Source organism: Cyclopterus lumpus, chromosome 22 (genome assembly GCF_009769545.1).
Source record: "Cyclopterus lumpus isolate fCycLum1 chromosome 22, fCycLum1.pri, whole genome shotgun sequence".
Taxonomy (NCBI): domain Eukaryota; kingdom Metazoa; phylum Chordata; class Actinopteri; order Perciformes; family Cyclopteridae; genus Cyclopterus; species Cyclopterus lumpus.
Genome location: NC_046987.1, coordinates 15,903,324 through 15,926,206, shown reverse-complemented (window position 1 = coordinate 15,926,206; position 22,883 = coordinate 15,903,324). Strand labels below are relative to the sequence as shown.

General features: G+C 43.2%; 1 protein-coding gene across 5 annotated transcripts in view; it reads left to right on the top strand.

Annotated features, from left to right (window-relative positions):
• Positions 1 to 22,596, top strand: part of fgfr3 (fibroblast growth factor receptor 3) — a 64,435-nt gene extending 41,839 nt beyond the window's left edge. For 2 of the 5 annotated variants that reach the window (XM_034563505.1, XM_034563502.1), the window contains exons 6-18: positions 1,978 to 2,101; positions 2,270 to 2,460; positions 6,200 to 6,344; positions 9,156 to 9,331; positions 11,752 to 11,900; positions 12,215 to 12,336; positions 12,893 to 13,003; positions 13,096 to 13,286; positions 14,353 to 14,475; positions 15,012 to 15,082; positions 17,894 to 18,031; positions 19,225 to 19,330; positions 20,209 to 20,381. In XM_034563505.1, coding sequence (XP_034419396.1) covers positions 1,978 to 2,101; positions 2,270 to 2,460; positions 6,200 to 6,344; positions 9,156 to 9,331; positions 11,752 to 11,900; positions 12,215 to 12,336; positions 12,893 to 13,003; positions 13,096 to 13,286; positions 14,353 to 14,475; positions 15,012 to 15,082; positions 17,894 to 18,031; positions 19,225 to 19,330; positions 20,209 to 20,373 — 1,812 coding nt within the window. In that variant the 3' untranslated portion in view covers positions 20,374 to 20,381. Of the gene's footprint in view, positions 1 to 1,977; positions 2,102 to 2,269; positions 2,461 to 6,199; positions 6,345 to 8,391; positions 8,537 to 9,155; positions 9,332 to 11,751; positions 11,901 to 12,214; positions 12,337 to 12,892; positions 13,004 to 13,095; positions 13,287 to 14,352; positions 14,476 to 15,011; positions 15,083 to 17,893; positions 18,032 to 19,224; positions 19,331 to 20,208 lie in introns of all 5 variants that reach the window. The other 3 variants (XM_034563504.1, XM_034563503.1, XM_034563501.1) reach the window with 3 other exon arrangements.
• Positions 22,597 to 22,883: the final 287 nt, after the last annotated feature.

The window sequence follows — 22,883 nt, the reverse complement described above, 5'->3', positions numbered from 1 at the left end:
AAATACTTGGAGCTCCAGTTTGGGGACTTTCATGCTGACGAATGAAGTTGAAGGATCACAGATTGTATCAAAAGTACATGTTTTACTGAGCTGAAACAGCTCTGGCTTTAAGAGTCCACCATTCCTTCCTTGTCAGCACTCGAGCGAAATGAGAAAATCTGTCATATCAGCTGTCGGTTACATTTAGTGGAGTCGAAGGTACTTCAAAGTAGCTGTGCCTCAAAAGAAGCGGAGAACTAAAGTAAATGTACCTTCCTGAGGCTTTGTGTTAGTATGAAATTATGCCTTTTTATTTTTATGATACGGAGACCGGAATAAGACCACAACCCTGATCTCAGTCTGTTTCTGTTGGTGGTCTTGGCTTCAACTGAGCATCGACTTCAGCTCATATTTTACCACCTTCTAGCTTCCCTCCTCATGCGCCCCCTCCCTCCCTCCCTCCCGCCCTCCTCCTCCTCCTCCTCCTCCTCCTCCTCCTCTGTGCTCAGCGACCGCAGCAGAAGGCGTCACTCATCTGCTCATGAGAGCAGCCATTGACTCCAGTTTGACTCCTCGGCTCTGAGAGGGGTAGACGGGGTGGAGCCAGCCAGCCGCTCCCCCCCCCCCCCATTTGCCAGCGTTGAGCGGGGCGGCCTGCTCCACGTTACCACGCAACTGCAAAAAAAAAAAAAAAGCATACACAGGCATAATATTTACAGTAGTTCAATTTTTTTCCGCATGCGCCTCCAAGAGAGAGAGAGAGAGAGAGAGTGTATAACACAGAGGGGGGGAGAGGGCTCCTCGGCCTCCACACATAAAGCTTCTGTGAATGGCTGGCCTCCCACCTGAAACGCGTGGGGTTAAACGTTTGTGAAAACACCGAGCCCCCTCTGGGTCGGCACATTTTTCCGACCCAGGTGATGCCGAGTGTTCCACCCTGAAAAGCCTCTTTGTTGACCCCCCGTCTTTTGGTGACTCTGACCTCTTTTCCCAGGAGTTCGCTCCACGCTCGTCTCGCCGCATGTTTCCACTTAAGCTGCGCGGGTCGTCCCTCTCGGCCCCGCGGAGCCTCTGCCTGTCGATGCGTGGCCGGTTCCTCTGTTCTCGCCTCGCCGGGCTTCCCCCGCTCGGCCTCCCGAGCAGCTCCTGAATCTGTCAAGTTAGTGTCTGTCTGCTGCTGCCATCCAGCCACACCTGGTTTGAATTACTACGCAAGATTTACCCTGCGAGGAGGGATTGCTCTTGACTGGCACAGTGGAACCACACTTCAGGAGATGCACAAAAAGAAGATGATCTTGCACTGCAGGGGGAGAGACGGAAATGATTTTAAGAGACTTGTATGAAATATTCTTTCAATCAATTTGCTTTGTGGCATTCCGTTTTTTTGTACTCTTGCCATCATTTTTTTTTTTAGCAACTTGTAAAGCAATCTTGCATCTTGAGGATTACTTAATTCTCTCCTGTTACTTTTTAAATCTGATCCAAAGTCTGAAGAAGACACCTAATCAGACGAGAGCGGTCTCGGTTGTACTTTGCCAAAATATGGAGTTTTCTGCTCATCGGCGTCTGCTCTGCATCAACCAGCACGCACTCAATGCAAGCACTTTTATGTTTGTTCAAAAGGGTAAACCTGACCGCTCTGTGATGTTTCATACCAAAAGGAAATCAAAGGAGGGAGCGAGGAGATCTGATTTCTTCTCTGGACAGAGCGCTCGCTTGTTTGTGAGAGAGGCGTTGGTCTCTATTGCAGCTTCGGTTTGTGACTTAGTGTGCATTGAAAAGATGATTTAAGTCCTGAGGTATATGCATGAACTTGAGATGATAGTATGTTATCACAAGTGGAAATATACAGGATAAGAACTCGTCTGTCAGTCCTGAGAACACGACACCTCACCCTCCCCCCTGAGATTTCTTGAACAAGGCTCAGCATCCTTTACAGATTTAGTTGTGATGTAATGACGCATCCTGACTGTTCTTTCTCCCCCTCCCCCCCACCAGTTGAGACACCAGCAGTGGAGTCTGGTGATGGAGAGCGCCGTGCCGTCAGACCGGGGCAACTACACCTGCGTGGTGCAGAACAAGTACGGCGCCATCACCCACACCTACCAGCTGGATGTATTAGGTAAACAACACCGACTCTCACTGCTGCTTCTGTGTAAACAAGGAAGGCATTAACGCGCACCAGCGGTTTGAATGAACCCACGAGAGTTGTTGGTGTGAAATATTTAGTATATCTTCCTTTCCTGCAGCATCGTTCCCGTGCTAATGACTCCACGCTTCCCCTCCCCAGAGCGTTCCCCCCACAGGCCCATCCTCCAGGCGGGCCTGCCAGCCAATCAGACGGTGGTGTTGGGCAGCGACGTGGAGTTCCACTGCAAGGTCTACAGCGACGCCCAGCCGCACATCCAGTGGTTGAAGCACATCGAGGTCAACGGCAGCCGCTACGGCCCCGACGGCGTTCCCTACGTCAACATCCTGAAGGTGGGTCCGAGGTCCCGGCGGCTGTTGCCGGGCGTAGATTTCAACCTGTGATGATTTCATTTGTAATTAATGCGCCCTAAATGTTTTGTTTAATGAGTTTGTACAGTAGGTGGGTCTTTGTGGGGGGGCCACGTGCTCTTTTCACTGCAGCGTGTAATTGACGACGCGTCATTATGGGAAAGGAAAGGATCACCTGCACTTTTACGGCAGCGTCATTAACCTAATAATACCGCTGTAAATCAGGTCTGTTCCTGTGTTTGCACCTGCACCGCCTCAGTTTTAATAGTAAATAATACAAATTAATAAGTCAAAATCAGCTGCTGCTGAAGATTGTTCTCAGAGCCCGTGTCTCTTACAGCTTTTGGAAGGATATTCCATCATTTAGAAGCATAGTTTAAAAAAAACAAAAAACAGCTGTGCAGCTTTTTTTCTTGTGCATATAATTGTGTGTAATAAAAAAAGAGAGTACATCAGTAGAAGATCTGAGAGCTCGTGAAGGGCTATAAAATGACAGCGTCTGTAACGTAGGCCGCTCCCAAACCATGAAGAGCGGAACCTTAAAATCTATTCTTAAAGATACTGGAAGCCAAGGGATTAAACCAGGCCAATATGCTTTCTTGTTTTTTATTTGGGTTAAAAGTCTGGCAGCACAGTTCTTATTAAGTTGCCCTTTTTCAGTTGACAGTTTCAAAAGACCAGTAAAAAGAGCAATGCAATAATCTAATCTGTTTGTAATAAAAGCTTGAGTTCGTTTTTGTGCGATTTTTAATCGATTGAATAGGAGATGATGCATTTTAGTACCTAATTATTGTGTCGGACAATGATTGGCAACTGTGAGGGGGAATTAAATTCAATTAAACCATAATTAAAGGTGGATGTTTGTTCCAGTTGTTCCAGCACTTCCACAACAAAACTAAACTTAAATCATGATTCTATTACCAAACTAATTGTATTCACATTGTTAAAAGAATGTCTATAAGCTGATGGGTCACAACAACAAATCTGATATTATTAGCTATTTGTTACATCCATAGACCCGATGTGCACATTTCTCCCTGAACTTTACTTATTGAATTTACAAACAAATAATAGGCCAGATCAAATGCATCATTTTGACTTCCTGAGAGATTAGTAAAAAGGCCAGACTAAGGAAAGAAAATGTTAGACAGACAAACCAAACAATACTATCTGAGAAAGTAAATCCACCTTAAAGGTCATATGTTGGACATTTTGAAGCCATACCTGGCAGTCCAGCTTTGATTCATTGATGATGCATCTTGCTGCTGATTGGCTGGATGTGTCTACATGAATGAACTCTTCAGTTGTACATCAAGTACCGCAAAAGGCTGTGAACGTCCATCTCCAAGTATTAATGAATTACTGATTCGTTCTGATTCGTGCTTTTTGGTTCAAGCTATTGATGTTTGTTGTTTTTGTCTGAAATGCATAAAAAGCATTTCTCAATCACAAGAGCTCCTTTGTAAAATAAAGGTTGTTTAGGCACGGAGGGGAAGTCTTAAGAGTAACTCCTGGAGGTCTGATCTCCTCCCCAAGCAGCGCTGGGGTTCAAGAATAGAAAGTAGAAAGCATTCCTCGCCGAAGAGGACGACACCCTAAACCCACTGTGGGGCATGTATTTTATTTATTTTTTTATTTGGGGTGAGGGAGAGGAAGACACCCATCGAAAAAAAAACCAGAGAAGGCCTTTTGCTTTCTTATTTAGCCTCTCCCTTTTTTCTTTTTTTTTTCTGCCTCGAGAAAAAGAGCGAGGGAATAAAACAAACATCTGGTTTGGACTAAGTTAACTGCCGTGGTGGCGGCAACGCAGGGAGAGAGACGGGCTCTGTTTAACCGCCGCTGCCGTCAGATGTGCTGCGTCGCGTGGTTTGAGGAGGAGGAGGAGGAGGGAGGAAAGAGGGAAGAGGCACCCAAAAAAGCCATGGAAAAAATGAGCTGAGGAACACAAGGAAGGGCAAAGTCAGCAGGGAGAGAGAGTGAGAGTGAGAGTGGTGGGTAAAGATGGCGGGTGAGAGGCTTTTAGAATGAGTGGGAGGGGGTGAAAGAGAGGCCGGGAGAGAAACACAGGGAACGAGAAAGAAATGGGAGAAGGGAGAGATGGAAAATGAGAGAAGAAGAAGAAGAGTGGCAGGAGACGGAACAAAGATATTCTAACATTGCTGCCTTCATCTATTCCTTGAAGTGATGGATTTGAGGCTCTCAGACTTAGATCTACTTTATTTAGCGGTGAGTTAATGATATCATTAAAGTAGGAGAGAGTTCTCGGGGTCTCACCTCCACAGCTGGCTGCATCCATGTTGGATTATTATTGCAGCTGAAGCCTTAATTAATAACCTTCGTGAGCACGGGGGATCCTGTAAAAAGCTTTATCATCTTATTTTTTTATAGCATTTATCAGGTAGAAAATGTAATGTATTCATCTTGTGAACAGTTGGCAAAAAATGTAAACATGTAGGGGAAACTGAACCAGCACCAGCAACATGAAGGAATAATTTGACATATCTTTATTTACTTTCCTGACAAGAGGTAAATGAGAAGATTGATGTTACTCTTATGTATTTATGAGTAATTAGGAAGCTAGTTATCTTAGCTTAGCATAAAGACCGGAGACAGCTGTCTAAAGTAACTAAATCTGCCATGAACGTTAAACTCCTCTTTTAAAATTGTCTCATTCGCCATATTTTGTGGTTTATTAAACTGCCAGAAACTGCCATTAAATGTGTTTTTTCTTTGCATAAGAAGTGATAATCAAATAACAAGTGTATTGCAGTGGTCTAAGAAGACAGAACAAGAAGCCCCTCCTGACATATCGTGTTTATTTAACCGTTTGCGTTCTGTAGCTTCCACATAATATAACGACGTTTGAGTCGAGCGGTTGGAAGTGTCACAGAAATGTTTCTAGATCCGATTTCCGTCGCCACTTTTACGCAAAGAAGTATCTAAAAAAAACGAGACCCGTGTGTAAAATGTCCAGCACATTTAAGTAACGAGGTGCCAGTCTGATAAAGAGTGAGAGAAAGAGAGAAGGAGGGGGAGGGGGAGAAAGACAGGCCAAGAGAAAGAGAGAGATAGGGAGGGGAGGGGGGCCAGACGGCTCCACGCTCTATTTTCAACTACCACATAATTGAAACAGTATTTACTGAGGTCTCTGTGTGCCCCCACAGTTCATTCAGACTCTCTGCGACGTCTCATGTGTGGCATATACGATAGCAGTTAAATACAGCTGAGGGTGAGAGGAGGAGGAGGGAGGGAGGGGGGGGGGGGGATCATGCAAGATCTTTTTTAATTTTTTTTTTTTTTTTGAGAAATGTCTGATTTGCTCTTTTGATGCCTGGAAAAACAGTTAACGATGAGCGTTTCACCCCGGCGTAGGAGGGGAGAGGGGAGGCGTCTGGAGCCGAGCCGTGGATGTTCATTATTATTCCTTTATGTGCTTGGCCCGTTTAATTATTAATCTGCAGTTTCTCCGCTGGAGAGCCTGCCACAAGCGGTGTGTTTTGTGTGTGTTTATGCATGCCGTGCACACACTTTTGAGAAGATTGACATGCTGTAATGCCTTTAATCTCTGGATTTTACAGGTTTGTCTTATTAATGCTTTTAATCTCAAACAGAAAGTGCGTGTGTGTGTGTGTGTGTGTGTGTTTTCATATGTGTTCTGTACATGTGATCTTTCCGGAATTTGCTGCAAAGGCCTCACTGCCTCTCAATTTTGCCTTTACAGAGTGTTGTCAGTAAACACACAGAGGCCCACAGTAAGTTGAAACTGTCCAACGTGACAGAGAGAAATGCTGGGAAGTACTGGTGTCGCGCCTCAAACTTTGTAGGCAAGTCGGAAAACACGTTCTGGCTTAAGATACACAAACCAGGTAAATCCTGAGCTCCGGGCCACTGCCGCCTTCACCACATGTGATCCTCTGCTGTGTCTCCTCCTCTCTGCGGGACTCCTCTTGGTTGTGGGTTTGATTGGCTTGCTGGCTTGCTAATAGGACAATGCACACACACGCACACACGCACACACTAACACACGCACACAAACATGCCTCTACTAGGATTTAAGTTTAAATTCTCATATTCTGTTACTAGTTGCTATCATCCATTGTCAAACGCAGTGCCACTTTGTCTTCCTTACAGATCAATAACAAACACAATATCACACCTTTAATTACTGAGATAACTTCAAAAGCTTCGCTCTTCCACAAACCACCTTTACCCACACACACACACACACACACACACACTCACGTACACACACACACACACAAAAGCCACGTAAAAACCCCACCGACCAAACCATATTGATTTTCACCGGGAGTGCATTCTCCTGCTGTATTAATGTGCTTGTATATGAAAGCATGCGGCAGGACTCTGATTCATGACTGGGTCTGGATGTCACTGTTCATTACTGAGGCCTGGTGAATGAGAGTCGTCGTTGTCGTCCCCCCCCCCCCCTACCGAGCCACATCAGACACTGGGTTAGAAACTCCCCCACTGGTCATCACACCCACCATTACTCAAAGTGGAAAAGCCACAATTGCAGAGATGCCCTTTTAGAGTAATTTCAAGGTTATTTAGCAGCACGCTGGATCTTTAGCATCCTACAAAGTATTATAACGTGTTTTTAAGTCTTTCTATTCATAATGCTGAATGTAAGTCGTCGTGTTTCTAATACGGATTGAAAAACATCTTGCATTAGGGAACTATAATCTACAGGAAGTGGTAAAAAATGTGTAGAAATAATGAACAGGTAGTTCTTTTAATAAAAAAAGAACAATTGAAAGCAGTGGGCCCCGAATAGATCCTTGAGGCACCCCTAAAAACAAAAGATACAAATATAGAACTACAAAAACATTTCAGAACAACATCCTAAATCAAAGTTTGAAGCTGAAAGGCTTTTGAGACGTCTAAAAAGAATGGTGAAGGGATCTGCTTTGCTCGCTGGTTTCATTTAAACTCACATGTTGTAGCAGCAACCAGGAGAAAACTCTAATGCTGTCTCCCGAATCCTATACTTCAGTTAGTACACTCACATGTAGTACACTGCCTACATTATGCACGTACTCGTCAAGTGTGAACATTTACAGTAATGTTGCCTCAAATCAAACATGGCCGTTACAAAATTACAGGAAATGATCATCAGGAATGTCCTGCCCTTTACGCGAACATTGAGGTGGGCAAAGTGTCCCACATTCCATCAACTTTTTGATCAGAGTGCTCATACTGCACTGCATTGTTACATACTTGTCAATGTGAACACACTTATCCACTCAAAATAATATCATATAGTACAAGTTCATAAGTATCAGTTTTGAGACGCAGCATAACTGGCAAAAAGAAAATGTCCGCTGCAAAATTGTACATCTTATCAAGTCATTTTCGTCTATTACTGAGCACTAACATTCTGGTTTCTTCAAATAAGTGATCAAATCTGAAATTTCTGTGAGAATATTTCAACCTGTTGTAAGTGTAATTCAACATATGGCAAGTATTTTCTACATTAGTGACAGTATCTCGAAGGAAGACTTCATAAGGCAGGTTGCACACTAGAATCAAGATTATGAATTTCAGCAAATTCTTGAGACAAATTGAGAGGAAACGTTCCCACTATTGGGACTCGGTAACATTAAAAATGACTGTATAAGGAGGCTTTGCAGCGTGACAGCTTTCTGGGTTGCGTGTGGTTTTAGATGGAACCAGCAGGCTTCTTTCGCAGCGCGGTGAAGGTGATGCTTTGGGTGTTTTCAGGTGTCGGCAGAAGAAAATCCCTCCTTTAAATCCTTACTCCTGTCCTTTCCTACAGGGTGTATTTGGTGTTTCCTCTAAGGAGCTTTTGGGCTCATGATATCTCTTCTCTCTCTCTCTCTCTCTCTGTCTTTATTTTCTCCCTCCATCTTTTCCCCCTCTCATCCTCCACAGACGGCCGGTATTAACACTACAGATAAGGAGCTAGAGGTTCTCTTCTTGACCAATGTGTCTTTTGAGGATGCGGGCGAGTACACTTGTCTGGCAGGGAACTCTATCGGCTATGCTTACCACTCTGCCTGGCTGACGGTGCTTCCAGGTATATTTCTCTCTTCTCTGCGGGTCCTTCGACTCTTGTCGTCCCTTTCCATTTCCAAACTATGATTGTGTACTTATTTTTATTTGAATTTTATTTTTTGCTCAGTAGCACAATCTTAAACGTTCATGTTGAAACCTAATTACCATAGATTGTTACTTGTTAACATGTTTTAAGCGTGCTGCAACGGTGTCATCTCACCTTTTTAATTTCATGAGCCAAACATGCAATCTAGCCTCCATTTGAAAGACGTTTTGTAATCAGAGCAGATCGTCTGTTTGAATGTCTCAAGGCGACAAGGCAATTTAAAGACATTTTTTTTCAGTGTTCACACAATAATTACCTCCCTGAGGAGGAGCATATCACAGGTGCAATTACCTGCGACAGGATAAAACTACAGGCTGATTACTTTCTGATGTGTTTCTGTTTTGACTTATGTTATTCCATAGAAAACCGCTTCCTGGAATCTGTTCAGGTGAAATGTGCTAGTGAGCAAAGCTCTTTTTTAAAAATGATCTAGAAGAAATGTTATTGATGGAGAAGTATGAATAACATGATAACTATCATGTTTCTTGTATTTCGAACAAACAATTTGTGTGTGTGTGACCTCCTCGTCCCAAAGCAGTGAGCGCGGAGAAGGAGGACTACTACGCCGACATCCTCATCTACGTGACGGGCTGCGTGCTCTTCATCCTCGCCGTGGTCATCGTCGTCCTTTGCCGCATGAGGATGACGACGCAGAAGACGTTGCCCACGCCGCCCGTGCAGAAACTGTCAAAGTTCCCCCTCAAGAGACAGGTAACAGAAAGTAGATACAAGATTCGTATGAGCACTTTCCCCCCTCTTCTTCTTCTCTCTCCATGCCTGTTTAGTTTAGCTTCTAGCATTGTGTATAACGTTGGTGCAGCATGATGCAGATGATGCAGTTACATTTATGTCACAATTTAGCCTTTCTTCCCCAGAAAACTGTGTTGAAAATATAAGATATATGATATGAGCTGCAAGAAAACCGTAATCCATGAGGGTATTTTGCCATAACTATCCATTTTCTTTTTTAACTCACCAACTTTTCACCAAACAATATAGAAGTTTCTGGGCACAGGGGGAAAAAATCATATCAGAAACTTGGTTAACACATTCATTGCATCAGATGCTGCTTTCAGCTGTTTTGTTCCCCATTCAAACTGAACTGTAGCAGAATTCAGATTACTTTGAAAAACAACCTCAACAGTCAGGGATGTGCAAGCTACGAGTGTGAATAAATAGAGTGAGTTAACGTCCGTCTATCCGTCGTGGATCTCTCTCTCCGTCCAGCGGCATTGATGACGTTGTGTGGACGCTGGAAGGCGTCACGCCGGTGACACGTGTTCACATTTATCTTGGAGCGGATTCAGCTCTGGGACATTGATGCCCTCCTGTGACTGTCAGTGTTAGTTTTAGATTTCACTGTGTGTAACGCACACTCGCCCACTCAACTGTTTGGAGAGAAACATAAAGTGGAGCAGCTGCAGTCTGCAGTCTGCTCTTTAAGGTCTGTTTATCAGATGAAGCAATCTTTTTTAATTTGGAGAATAAGGGGTAGGAATTATGCTTTTTATTTGTTGCAAGATTGTTCTAGAGTGCTGTGCTCTCTGGACGGGTAGTAAACAAAGTTTTGAGTGAACATCAATCAGAGGCTCAAGCGGGACATTTTAGAGTCCAAACAGGAACGAGAATCAGACCTGTCCAATAAGGGAAAAGGATTTCTGAAACCGGGCCAGAGTTCCTTTTGCAGGCTTTCCCTCTCCACACTAATTAATAGACCTTCACCCTCATCTTCTCCTCTGTTCACTCCCCGTTGCTCTCATCAAAACACCTTCTCTTCTCCTCTTCGCCGTGTGGTTTCTCTTTACGAGCTCCAGCTTCATGATTGAAGGGTTGTGCTCCGCAAAATGCGAAAACGATGCATTTTTAGAAAAGAAAAACATTATTTTAAAATCCGTTCTTAGAAAAGAAACACTGAAACAAACGGGAAAATACATGGAAGCGTTGTTCAGTATTGTATTTCTCTAATTATTCCTGGTTACATAAAAGCAGCCTTGTCAGGTTCCATGAGGTAGAAACGTCATCTTTTGAAAGAGGCTCTAATTGTAGCCTCTAAATCTTTTCTATTCTTCTACCTTCATATACATGCTCTTATATGGTAGTGCAGGGAAAGATCTTATTGCATTTTTCTGTAATCTTTGCTTCGTTTTTTTCTAACGCTAATCTCCCAGTTCTCTCCTTTCTTTTTCATAACTTCGAGTAAATCTCCCATAAACCCCCTGGCATGTTCTATCATATATTACTTTTCATGCCTCCAAAATTGTGGTCGGGGCAGTTTTATTTTATTTTTAAAGCTTCACTGCATTTTTTCCTCATTTTGCTGCGGTCAAGACTTTTGTGGAGGAAAGTCTGGTAAGTGGACATGTTTGTTTTTGAGGACCCCACCTGAAGGGGGCCCGAGCTGGCAGAGACAAAAGGATCCATCAAGAGCAGGGCCGGAGCCATCAGCTCCCTCGCAGCAGCCAGATAAATGGTGGGAGGACGTCGAGCCGGCGGGGCTCGCTGATGGATAGAGACGTCCATCCCACCTCGGCTCCCTCCTTCATTCGTCTTTGTTACCGCCCGCTTCCTCCTGTGCACAGCCACAGGCCGGCTGTTTGTAAAAGTCACGGCCGCCATCCCGAGTCTCGCTGGGTTTTATTTTTTTCAGAGAAACTCCGAGCTGCTGACATTGGTCTCGAGACGTGTGATGTTTGCAGTCTGTCGCTGCAAACATTTAAGTTATTCAGTCTGCAATCCATAAATGTTGTTTCTACAAGTTCAAGAAGTTCAAACCGAGGTTGACCTGGAAATATTTACATCCATTACAACAACGTTCTCTACAAACCGGAGCTATAAAACATCTGCAGCACTTTGAATTATGTGTGCTTTTTCAATTTCTGGGTTTCTGGCCTAGTGAACAAGTGAAAAAATCCTAATCTGGCAATGATATGAGAGGAATTTTTCAACCATTTTAACGAAACATATTTCAGTACAAACTGAGAATGTTTTGGATTATGATGACTAAATCTCACTCTGTCTGATGAACATTTTTTGTCATGTTGCGTTTCCTCTCTTTCCTCCTGTCTGCTTGTATAATCACACATCACCTCGTCCTTCTTCGGAGTCTATAACAGTTTATTTTTGCACCCAAGCAGGTGTCCTTGGATTCCAACTCCTCCATGAACTCCAACACCCCGTTGGTCCGGATCGCCCGCCTGTCATCCAGCGACGGGCCGATGCTGGCGAACGTCTCGGAGCTGGAGCTGCCCTCCGACCCCAAATGGGAGTTTCCTCGGACACGGTGAGACAAAATACTTCCACGGATCTACATTCATCATTGCTGTCTAAACCTGTCAGAGACAAAACATGGTGCGCTGTGGCTTTTTTCACGCTGCCAAGCAACATATTTCACCGAGTTGACAGATACTGTGCTCTTGTCCTTGTAACGTTATGTGCTGTGAAAACACGAGCCGTCAATACATCAAGGTCACAATGACACCTCCCTTCCATGTTTATTGTACTTGGCAATCACACGACAGAGAGAGAGAGAAACAAAAAAAAAAAACCAATCCACACTGAAAAGAAATCCGAGCTCTGAGACTGTCTGTCTTTCAGGCTGACTCTGGGTAAACCTCTGGGCGAGGGCTGCTTCGGTCAAGTGGTGATGGCCGAGGCCATCGGCATCGACAAGGAGAAGCCCAACAAGCCTCTCGACGTTGCCGTGAAAATGCTGAAAGGTGAGCGATCGTTGTGTGCAGCGCTTCGTGAGTGAATGCACAACCTTGAGAGTAGCCGCGTTTCCATTCGCATGTTTTTATGCCCATTGTTGAAACATCATATCAGGAAAGCTGTATGGAAACGTCTCTGCTTTGGTAAAAAAAAAAAAATGGATCATGGAAACATGCTTGCTGATTAAATTCTGACGTAGGGACCATTGAACTCGCATGCTGTTGGTGACCTCTACTTCTTCTTCTTCTGTGTTCACTGGCGGATTACAGCCGTGCATAGCCTAACTACGCTTTAGCTCGCCGTTTCCAAGTCAGTCGACGGAAACGTGGCAATTCTTCTTTTTCAAAAAAAAAGTTGGCTTGAAATTTGCCTCATAGTTGAATGGAAACATGGCTCATAACAGCCGTGGTGCTGTGTTCTTAGATTTCCCTGAAGTATTGTGTCTTTCCCTCTCTCCCTGAACACATCACAATTTGTCTCGTGTGTCACAAAGTCTTTCGTCTCGCCCTGCATTCCTCCCCCTCGATGCACACGACATCAACACACTCTTTTGTTTGTCCTCAGATGACGCCACGGACAAAGATTTGTCGGACCTGGTGTCCGAGATGGAGATGATGAAGATGATTGGAAAACACAAAAACATTATCAACCTGCTCGGCGCGTGCACGCAGGACGGTGAGGCCTCGGTGCATCCCGGAGGAGATGATGAGCTCTGTGGTGAAACCGTGTGCTGGAAGTGAAGCTCTGCTCTGTGCTCTGTGTTGCAGGTCCTCTGTACGTCCTGGTGGAGTACGCCTCCAAAGGCAACCTGAGGGAGTACCTGCGGGCGCGGCGGCCACCGGGCATGGACTACTCCTTCGACACCTGTAAAATCCCAGACGAGCAGCTCACCTTCAAAGACCTGGTGTCCTGCGCCTACCAGGTCGCCCGAGGCATGGAGTACCTTGCCTCGCAGAAGGTCAGTCGCGTGTGTGCGTGTGCGTGTGCGTGTGTGTGTGTGTGTGTGTGCGTGCGTGCGTGTGTGTGTGTGTGTGTGTGTGTGTGCATGTGCGTGTGTGTTTTGGAAGAACTGTCCTCACAGCTTAATTATAATTCCAAGAGAAAAAAGACTGTTCCTACATAAGGATAGATTGGCCAGTACTCATCTATATAAACTTAAGATGAGTAAATAATACAGTTTTTTGAGGGATAATAGACAAAATCTGTCAGTCAATTTTTATTTTTCCGTTTTACAAACTAAACCTTTATTCGCGCCTCAATATATTTTTTTCGCTTTCACACGGAACTCTTTAGGCTCTCAAATAAATTCAGAAACCAACACGTTGTGCGGAAAACGGACATATTTAAAACATACACCGTGGTACTAGGATTTTAACAACATAACAACACAGAGGATAGGAGACCAAACCAAGTCAGCAAACTTTATTACACCTTTCAACCTTGACCAGTGCAGGTCCACTCCTTCTGTTCTTACCTTTCACAATAAAAGCCCGAGACATAAACACAATGGGTAACTGTCACTAGAAGGAGACTCAATAAAATAGCTTAAAGTAGCTTAAGCAGTTTACCTCAGAAAGACTGCCAGACTCTGCTCCGGGTAAATGGGATCCCTGTCCTCTGCCTGTGTGAATAAAGTCAAAACTGTCATAAATGTGCTTTGTAGCATGTATATTAGTTTTGATGCAAAATATTTATACAAGTCAGTGGACCTTTGCAGTGTTAAAGTTATTTTTTTATGTTTGAATGTGGAATGGGATAGAATTAGTTTAGCTACAATTTAACCTTTCAGGTCTCTTTCCAAATACAAATAATCAGTTTTACCGTAAGTTTGTAATAAGTTTCAGGGTCAGAAGATCGGATAAAACCCTCTGTGTTTGTATAAAGGGTACATTTGACATTTCGGGCGAGAAAGTTTGACAATGGTTATTGAAAGTTGACTTTCAGTGCATCGGTGTGCGGTAATGTGTGCGTGTGCAATTTGTTGTGTCGACGTGCGCTTGATGCCTTTCTACTTCTTCCCTCAGTGTATCCACAGAGACCTGGCAGCCAGAAACGTCCTTGTGACAGAGGACAACGTTATGAAGATCGCCGACTTCGGTCTCGCCAGAGATGTGCACAATATAGACTACTACAAAAAGACCACGAACGTGAGTCCCGTCTCCTTTGTCAGAAATCCAGTATTGGCTTCTCATTTTAGCCCTTGACTTTTAAAAAGAGACGGTGTTGTGACAGCGGGGCCACTATGCCCAGCGTTCGATTTTCTACAGCAAAGGTTCCTCCAGGCTGCATAATCTAATTATGTGTTAGAATGCTTTATTTTATAGTGAAAAGAACAGAAACAAACCTTTGTCATATGGATTCGATGTCCAAGCAGGTAAGAGGCATTTAGCTTACAGAGCTGGAACAGTCCTCAAAGTTCAGAATATTGATTTAAAGACCTGGACAGACAGCAGACATCGCGATATTAACAATAACCAAGACCTGCGATGACATTCATGTATCTTCAATACATTCTGTGGTATTACTAAAAAAGCCATATTTGTTGAGTTTGGATTGAAGATACTTCTGATGGCTTATGAGTGGACAGGCTAGCCAAAGTGGGAACCAGACTGTGTGTTTCGGGTCCATGTTTTTCTGTGGTTCTGCTGACCGCAGCGATTCTGCTGTGCTCCTGTTGTTGCAGGGTCGTCTGCCCGTGAAATGGATGGCTCCGGAGGCTCTGTTCGACCGGGTCTACACGCACCAGAGCGACGTGTGAGTTTGCACAAACCGACCGCCGCATGCCAACTGCCCGCTCATGTGGCGCCGCCGCACACCGGCAGGAATCCGGGTGTTGAAATGTCGTGACCGAGCGCGTTAGCGTCAAGCGCCGAGTTTTGCGCGTGTGAATTATGGAATCGTAGCGTTCCCCCATCCAAATATCTCCGGCTCGATAATCCTGAGCTTCTTGTGTGCCGCATTCCTCGCCGCGTTTGTTCTTTAATCTCCCAAAAAAAACACGCCATCAGAGAGAGACGGCAACGGAGCTTCCACAAGCAAATCCAAGAAAAGGGAGATGAGAGTTTTTATAAGCGTAAATCCAATTTGCCTACGGAACCGAAGGCGATAAGAGGGTCAGTGGATTTATCGCACGGTGTTTTTCACCAAATTCAAAGGGCGCCGTAGACAAACGCACCTTTTAAGACCTCGTGATTGCTCCCGCGTTGGCTGCGTTCGGGAGAAGAAAGGCGAGTTTAGGAGAGGAGGTCACAAAGTCAATCTGTGTTGTGGTAGGTTAACCCCCCTTTAAACTGCTCCTGCCCCTCCCCCCCCCACACACACAGCCAGACGCTGTGTCCCCAGCACAGCCATCCAAGCCAAACACGGGCCCCTGTCAACACGGGCCCGCCGTGTAATTACACTAGACTGGGAACAAGCCGAGAGGAGAATCGGCCCCGCTCTGTTATTTCAGCAGGTCTGGATTACAGAGTCGATCCTCCCGCCAACCCTCCTCCTCCCTTTTATACAGTAGTCGCTCTGCAGCCAGTTTACTCTCACACACCTCGGGGGACTCTGACTCCTGACCGGTGATGGTTTTAACTGAAACAGACGGGGAGACAATTAGAACGCGTTAAATCAAATCTGTCGCACACTCGCAAGCAAGACAGCAGGCAAAAAAGGGACGGGATATGAGGAGAACCTTTTCTCACGGCTCCCTCGGCTTTCCAAAAAAAATGTGCAGCTCTCGAGGCAGAACTGGCTGTGAGACATTTCTGTTGGATGTTTACAGTCGTCTCACATATTTCTTGTCCGGAGAAGCAGCGTGCCAGTTTCCACAAATACACTTAGACCAGAATACATTTATATAGATTCAGATACCGGGGTTATTTACTGCCGAAACATATTTCAGTTCTCCAGCCTGTGAGTTTTTCCTGCCGCTTCAGAGGTGTCAGTCTATAAAAGCTGCGGAGAACAAAACCTCGGTGCCCCTTCAGGGCGCAACACACTGACCCAGGAAAAGCAGGGGAAAGGGATTTGCTGGTTTGTAAAAACATATGCAGCATGATAGAAAATATGTTGCTACTGACATATTCACAGAAATAATATGTACGAATCAAAAAAATCAATAAAAAGCATCAATAAAAGCATTACATTGCAACATCAATATATAATGTTATCAGTGTTTGGCAAGTGACACGGGCAGTGTTACCCATTTTATATATATTTTTCTACTTTTGCATCCATGTGCAAAAAGAAAGCATTAAGAAAGTGAAGAGGGAAAGAATATTTGTGTCCAACTTTGATCTTTGAGTGTGCAGAAGGTTGTTGAGGAGAGTTTTTTTGTCTTTTTTATTTTTGGCACGAAATTGGTCAAATTTAAGGATAATAATTAAACAAAAGATTCTTATGAGATCAAACTTTATTTACTCTGAGGCCAATTGCCGTGCAGCAGCTGCAAAACAAAAGTGCAAATATAAAAGATACACGTGAGAACATCTATTGTCAGCTTCAGCCCACAAACATCAGCATTGTTTCGGCCCTCAACAAACCAATGTTCACATGTGTTTTCCACCCTCCGGACCGGAGCGAGGATAATTAGATTAAAGCCCGCTGAGCGGCCGCAGTGAGAGGAGGGGCTCTGACTCACTGGACGAACAATAGTGCAATGGGTTAATAGGCCGCCGTTATCTGTTTACCTTCGCCATGGAGGAACAGTGCAGCAGTTCACTGGAGCTTCTAACTCACAGTTCCTGCAGAAGGCAGCAGCTGGACTGTAGCTGAAGATGTAGGATAATTCATATGTTGTGCTCACTCTAGGTCGGGCTTGTAAAAAAAAATAAAATGTTGGAGCATTTTCAGTTCATCAAAACATTACATTTTGGTAATCCTTCAGAGCTGGCGATCGAGGTACTCAAACATGGAGACTCAGTGGTATCAAAACAAAGAGACGTGTTTTTATTTTATTCTATTTTTTTTCCGCATTTGGCTGCAGCTCATACTGGCCGCAGTTTCAAAGGATGCTGACAGTGCTGCTTTTATTTAACTGATGAAACACAAGCAAAATACAAAAATGCTAATATGCTACCGATATACTTCCACCGGCTTTTATTTGTGTACGTCTGATATTTCTCTTTTCTTTGTGCTGTTGAGCTTCATTGTTCTCCAAAAACTATTAAAAACACATCAATGAGCTGCACTGGGTGACATGTTCCTTAATTACCATGAACACACACACTGTAGTTCGTTTGACAGACACCGTCCTGCTGCCACGAATACTCACTAGAACTAGAAACATGTATCACTCTGGGAATTAATGGACCTTTTTGTTAAAGGTTTAGTGTGTTTCTTCCAGAGGAACTTGTCTGGCTTGAGGGACGAGTAGTTGATTATTGCAAATATTGACTGACTGTCCCAGACAATAGGAATGTCAAATAGATTTTTACATTGAGTGAAGTAAACATTATTAAAGATCAATAGTTCCCCAACCAGATTCATCGGTTTATCCGGGCAACACCTCTCGACTGCTCCAGGCTATGAGTGCTGTTTGACCTCTAATCTGTATCCATTGTGTGTGTTTGTGCCCAGGTGGTCCTATGGGGTGTTGTTGTGGGAGATCTTCACACTGGGAGGCTCGCCGTATCCAGGAATCCCAGTAGAAGAGCTCTTTAAGCTGCTGAAGGAGGGGCATCGAATGGACAAACCTGCCAACTGCACCCATGAACTGTAGGTGTCTCTCTGAATTATTGTTATCTGTATAATATAATTTTAACAGAAGGCCGGTACTGACCTGGGTAGAAAAGGCTTTTGAAGGAAAGACACGACACCACAGATGAAGCCAGGCTTTAAAATGTGGCACAATTCTTGAAAAGACTGTTTTATATTTATAAATGTTATCAAAAAGTGTAAAGCATGACATCAAATAGTGATCTGTGGCAGTTTTTGTTTAGTTGTGACTATTTCCTTGAGCTTTAAGTTTACTTTTGCATCGAAACTAGCGTGGTTTGGGTCAAAATGACTACGTCACGTAACAAAACTGCGGTCAAATAAATCAACATTGTTTCATGAACAGGGTGGGTTTCCTGGGTGAAAGTCCTGTGTTTGTTTGACCTGTCCATCTTTCCCTCCACCTCCACTTGGACTTTCTCCCTTGATGCATCAGTTGCTCTGAGTTAGTTGAAAGCCCTTAAGCATCTCAAACAGACGCTTAAGGGCGCCTTGATGCGTCGATGCATCCATCGGATGCCATTATTATTATTATTATTATTATTATTACAAGGATAGACAGTAACATAGTGTTCACAAGGCCTACATTTCAGAATTAATTTGATGAATTTTCACCAAAATGGAAAGTTGCACAGAGTAACTGGTTGCAAAAACCTCCACATTCCCCAAAATATAAAGGGTCTTCATATAATCTGTTTTTATTGCATTCTGTACTCGTATTTAGTTGCACTCCAATTATAAGTTGCGCCTTGAATATGAAATTGTGTTTGAGGCTAAATGTATCCACATTTATTTAGAACGTCAAAAAGTGGTGAAAAAGTGGTTTTAGAAAAGATCAATAACACATATTTAAAAGGCTGAATGGTTTAGCCATTCGTTGTACTTTTTCAATTACTTTCGAGGAGATCCATTGATCTTCATCAAGGTCGGCAACTTATTGGGGTTTTCTGCTCATTATGTGGTTATCGTAAGATGTCCTCCATTACAGCTGGAATAAAAACGGGTAAAAACCAAAAATGATGAGCCCTTACTTTACTTCAACTTTAATTACAGAGCATCGCCATCCAGCTGCAGATCAAGTAGATCAGTACGATTCACTGGAAACAGTCCATCTGAGAATACTTGATGTAGATTTCTATTTCATTTTAACGGTTGACGTGCAGAGAAACTAAAGCTTGATGTGGGCGTTTCAGGTACATGATCATGAGGGAGTGCTGGCACGCCGTGCCGTCACAAAGGCCGACCTTCAGACAGCTGGTAGAAGATCACGACCGGGTTTTATCAATGACCTCCACCGATGTAAGTCTCCTAGCACAGCTGCTGCTCACTCATAACACCGAAACACAAAAAACATTACCTTCAGTTTCACCTTGGTGCACTGCAACTTTTCACTTTATGAAGCACATTCACCAAACTGAAAAGCACGTTTATTAAAATATTATTAATATTATATAAAACACATTTCTCAGTGAAACAGGATATATGAGTGGAGTCAATTCCTTCAGATGGCTTAGCGACTCTTCAGCCACAACATCAGTAGATCAGATCACAAGCACATTCTTTGGGAAAGTTTTAGTTATCTAAACCTTCTATATTAAGGCTCAGCTAGCTACTACGACCGACAAGCTAACAGTCAAATGTTGGGTTTTTTTCACCACAAAGCCCCACATTATATTTAGTTGGATAGATTTATGTAAACACCGCCAAGTTCAAGATGAGTCATCAAAACTATTTTACCAGAAGTGAAAAGGGAGGGATTGGAGGAGGGAGGAGTCGTTGGCGTCATATGACTTTAACCCTTTCAGCGTTTGGTTGGAATTAGCCCCACCCTCTCCGGTCACTTCTGGTTTAAAAAAAACAAGATGGCGACGGCCAAAAAGCCAAAATCGAGGCTTCCACAAACCGACACAATCCACTTCCTATATAGAGTCTATCTTGTTTGCGTTTTTGTGTTTTTCAAGTTAAGATCAAAGATGACATTGGATCCTTCACCTTAAACACATGAACACAACTTGTCAAAGAAACATGCAAAGTATGCAAGAAAGAAAAAATACAATCATAAAGTCTCTTTTAAAAAATCTTCTGTTGAACTTAAAAACAAAAATTCTTCACCTATTTACCGCAGAAGGGATTTCACTGTGACACCGGAGTCTAACATTTGACCCCTCCTCTGACAGGAGTACCTGGACCTGGCGGTGCCCTTCGAGCAGTACTCGCCCACCTGTCAGGACTCCAACAGCACCTGCTCCTCAGGGGACGACTCTGTGTTCGCCCACGACCCGCTGCCCGAAGAGCCCTGTCTTCCCAAACAGCCTCCCAGTAACGGCGTGGTTAGGACATAAAACCTGAGCTGGAGGGGGGGTGAGGTGGGGGGGGGGGGGGGTTGGACTTTAACCTCCTCTCACAGTTTGAGATTTATAAAACACCTCTCAGTGACTCCTCAAGATATGGAAATGAAAACTCAGCATGCAATACTTCCGCAGTGCTTCAGCTCGTCTTAAACTCTTCGTCAAAATCCTCTTTGACTGAGTTTTCTTCCTCCTCCTCGTCCCCAAGAGACTCTTGAAACATTGAAGGATTATTTTGTTGCTGTTGAACCATGTTCTTCTTTTCAGAAATGAAATTATATTTTTGTACTCGGGCCAGTCTTTTTGTTACGGACAATCTTTGGGGTGAAACCATTCCGTGCCTACTGGGATGAAAGTGTGATTTCAAACATGGAGTGTGATTTTTTTTAAAAAGGATACAAGAGGAGGGAATGAAGGGCATTGGTCAGTGACTGGTTGGCGACCCAGGAGGCGAGGACCTCAGATTCACATCCCCTCGTCTGCACGGAGCCCTTAGACCGCAAGATGAAAGTGTGCGTATAACGAGGATCCGTTGCCAAGATACCAGCAAAGCCAGACTCAACTTGATGATGGGACTCGTTCTTCCAAGACACTCAGTAACTTTTTGTTTTACAGAAGACGCTCCACGACAGAGAGGATTACGTGAGCATACAAAGGTGTTTGTACGCCATCGTCATGTTTTAGAATCCCGAAAAAAAACTAGTCTTTTGATAATCATGGAACAAATTGTGTGAGGCGGAGTTTCAGGGCCATTCAGTAATTAGTACAAGAGTGTTTTTTTTGTTTTTATGTATCTAGAAAATTATTTATTGTAAATATATAAATGCAAATATGTATCATATTGCTGTTCACAGCCATGTACTTAAAAGACAAAAAAATACATTTTTTAAAGTATTGTTTTAGGATGGAAGCATTGCAGTCTAGAAGACACTGTCATGAAAGTGTAAAACATTTAATCATTTAAAGTGATACAGAAAAGATTTATTTGAATAATTAACATGTATATTTGTAAAGATATTTATAGACTTAACAAATGTGGTTCTTAAGTTCGGAAGGTCTAGTTTAGGATTTTAGTACTGTAGGCAAAGATTTCTATTTCAACTTTTTTTTTGTAACTTATTTTACAGCAGAACTGCGACATTGTTTTTCACAGACTCCTCTGGTTTTTTGATCCATCTTTTTTTTTTCTTTTCTCTTTTTACAGTAAAACAAAATATATGAGAATGTATGACGGAATCAAAGGTGATTTATTTTGAGCGTGATTCGACCGACAGAGGTAGACTCGTGGAGCTGAAGGCTCCCGCTAAAGGGAAGCTGGATGTTACCGCCGAGTTACATTTCTGGTTTTGAAAGGTTGACGTTTGCAATATCAAAGCAACGATTAAGTCTTGCTGGGCAAGAAATAGCAGCGCTTCAAGATTTGTACAGAGAGGCCTTTTAGTACTTAAAGGCATATTGAACATCAACAACAACTAGCTGTGAATCATAAAGAGCCTTCAGAGAACCTCAGCAGCCTGTTCAAGGAAATATACCTCCTAATTATATGGTTTCACTGTTCAGTCTGTACACAACTACATTTCCCAGAATGCTTTTTCAGTACTTATCAAGGAAGATGCTTATATTTGCAGCAATCAAAACCATTTTTAAAAAGCAAGTAGACAAGTGTTAGCGATAGATTTTCCAGAGCAAATGAACAAATAAGGACATTTTGGGGTTTTAAGTCAAGTAAAGAAACCACTCCTCTTTAAGAAATCGTGAATAATTGTTGACCATCAATGGCTCTAGTCTTCAAGGAAGGTCACAACATTCTGACATGTACCGTTAATATATGAGAATAAATTAAAAACACGCAAAAGGAACCCCAGCAATTCAAAGTATATCATCATAATTGGTGTTTTTCTTTTTCTTTATTGGTGGATATTTTCTTTTAGAGGTCGCTCTGACGGCTTCGAACTCGTATATTGTAACGGAATGGTCACAGGGTCGATGCTAACAAGCTGCGCGCGGTGTCAACGTGCCCTTGAGCAAGACACTGGAATAAAAAAACATCAGCTTGAAGGCAGACGTGTAAAGCTCTTATGTCCTTATTACTGAGTGTTCCTGAAAAACCTGCCCAGATTGTATCGCTGCTCTATAGTATTATTACTGAAATGAAGGCATGCTGCGACTTACAAGTCACACAGCAAAAAAAAAATATATATATATATATATAGTGTATATATATATATATATATACTATATATATATATATATCGGTTTGTTAAAGAAGACTCTGAAGTCTGGTGCATGCTTAGCTTAGTTTGCAAAGAGAAAAGTGTTATTAATTAGTCTTAAAGTCTATTTCACCGAGTTCTCCAGGTCTCGGAGGTTACACATGCAGTGAAGGATCATGGGATTTGCCAAATGGATATCTCCCCCCTTTTTTTTTTCCATCTGATCCTTAAAACAAAAGCGAAAGCGTTTCAATTCAAATTTCAGAAACACGATTGACTCGCTGCTGAATG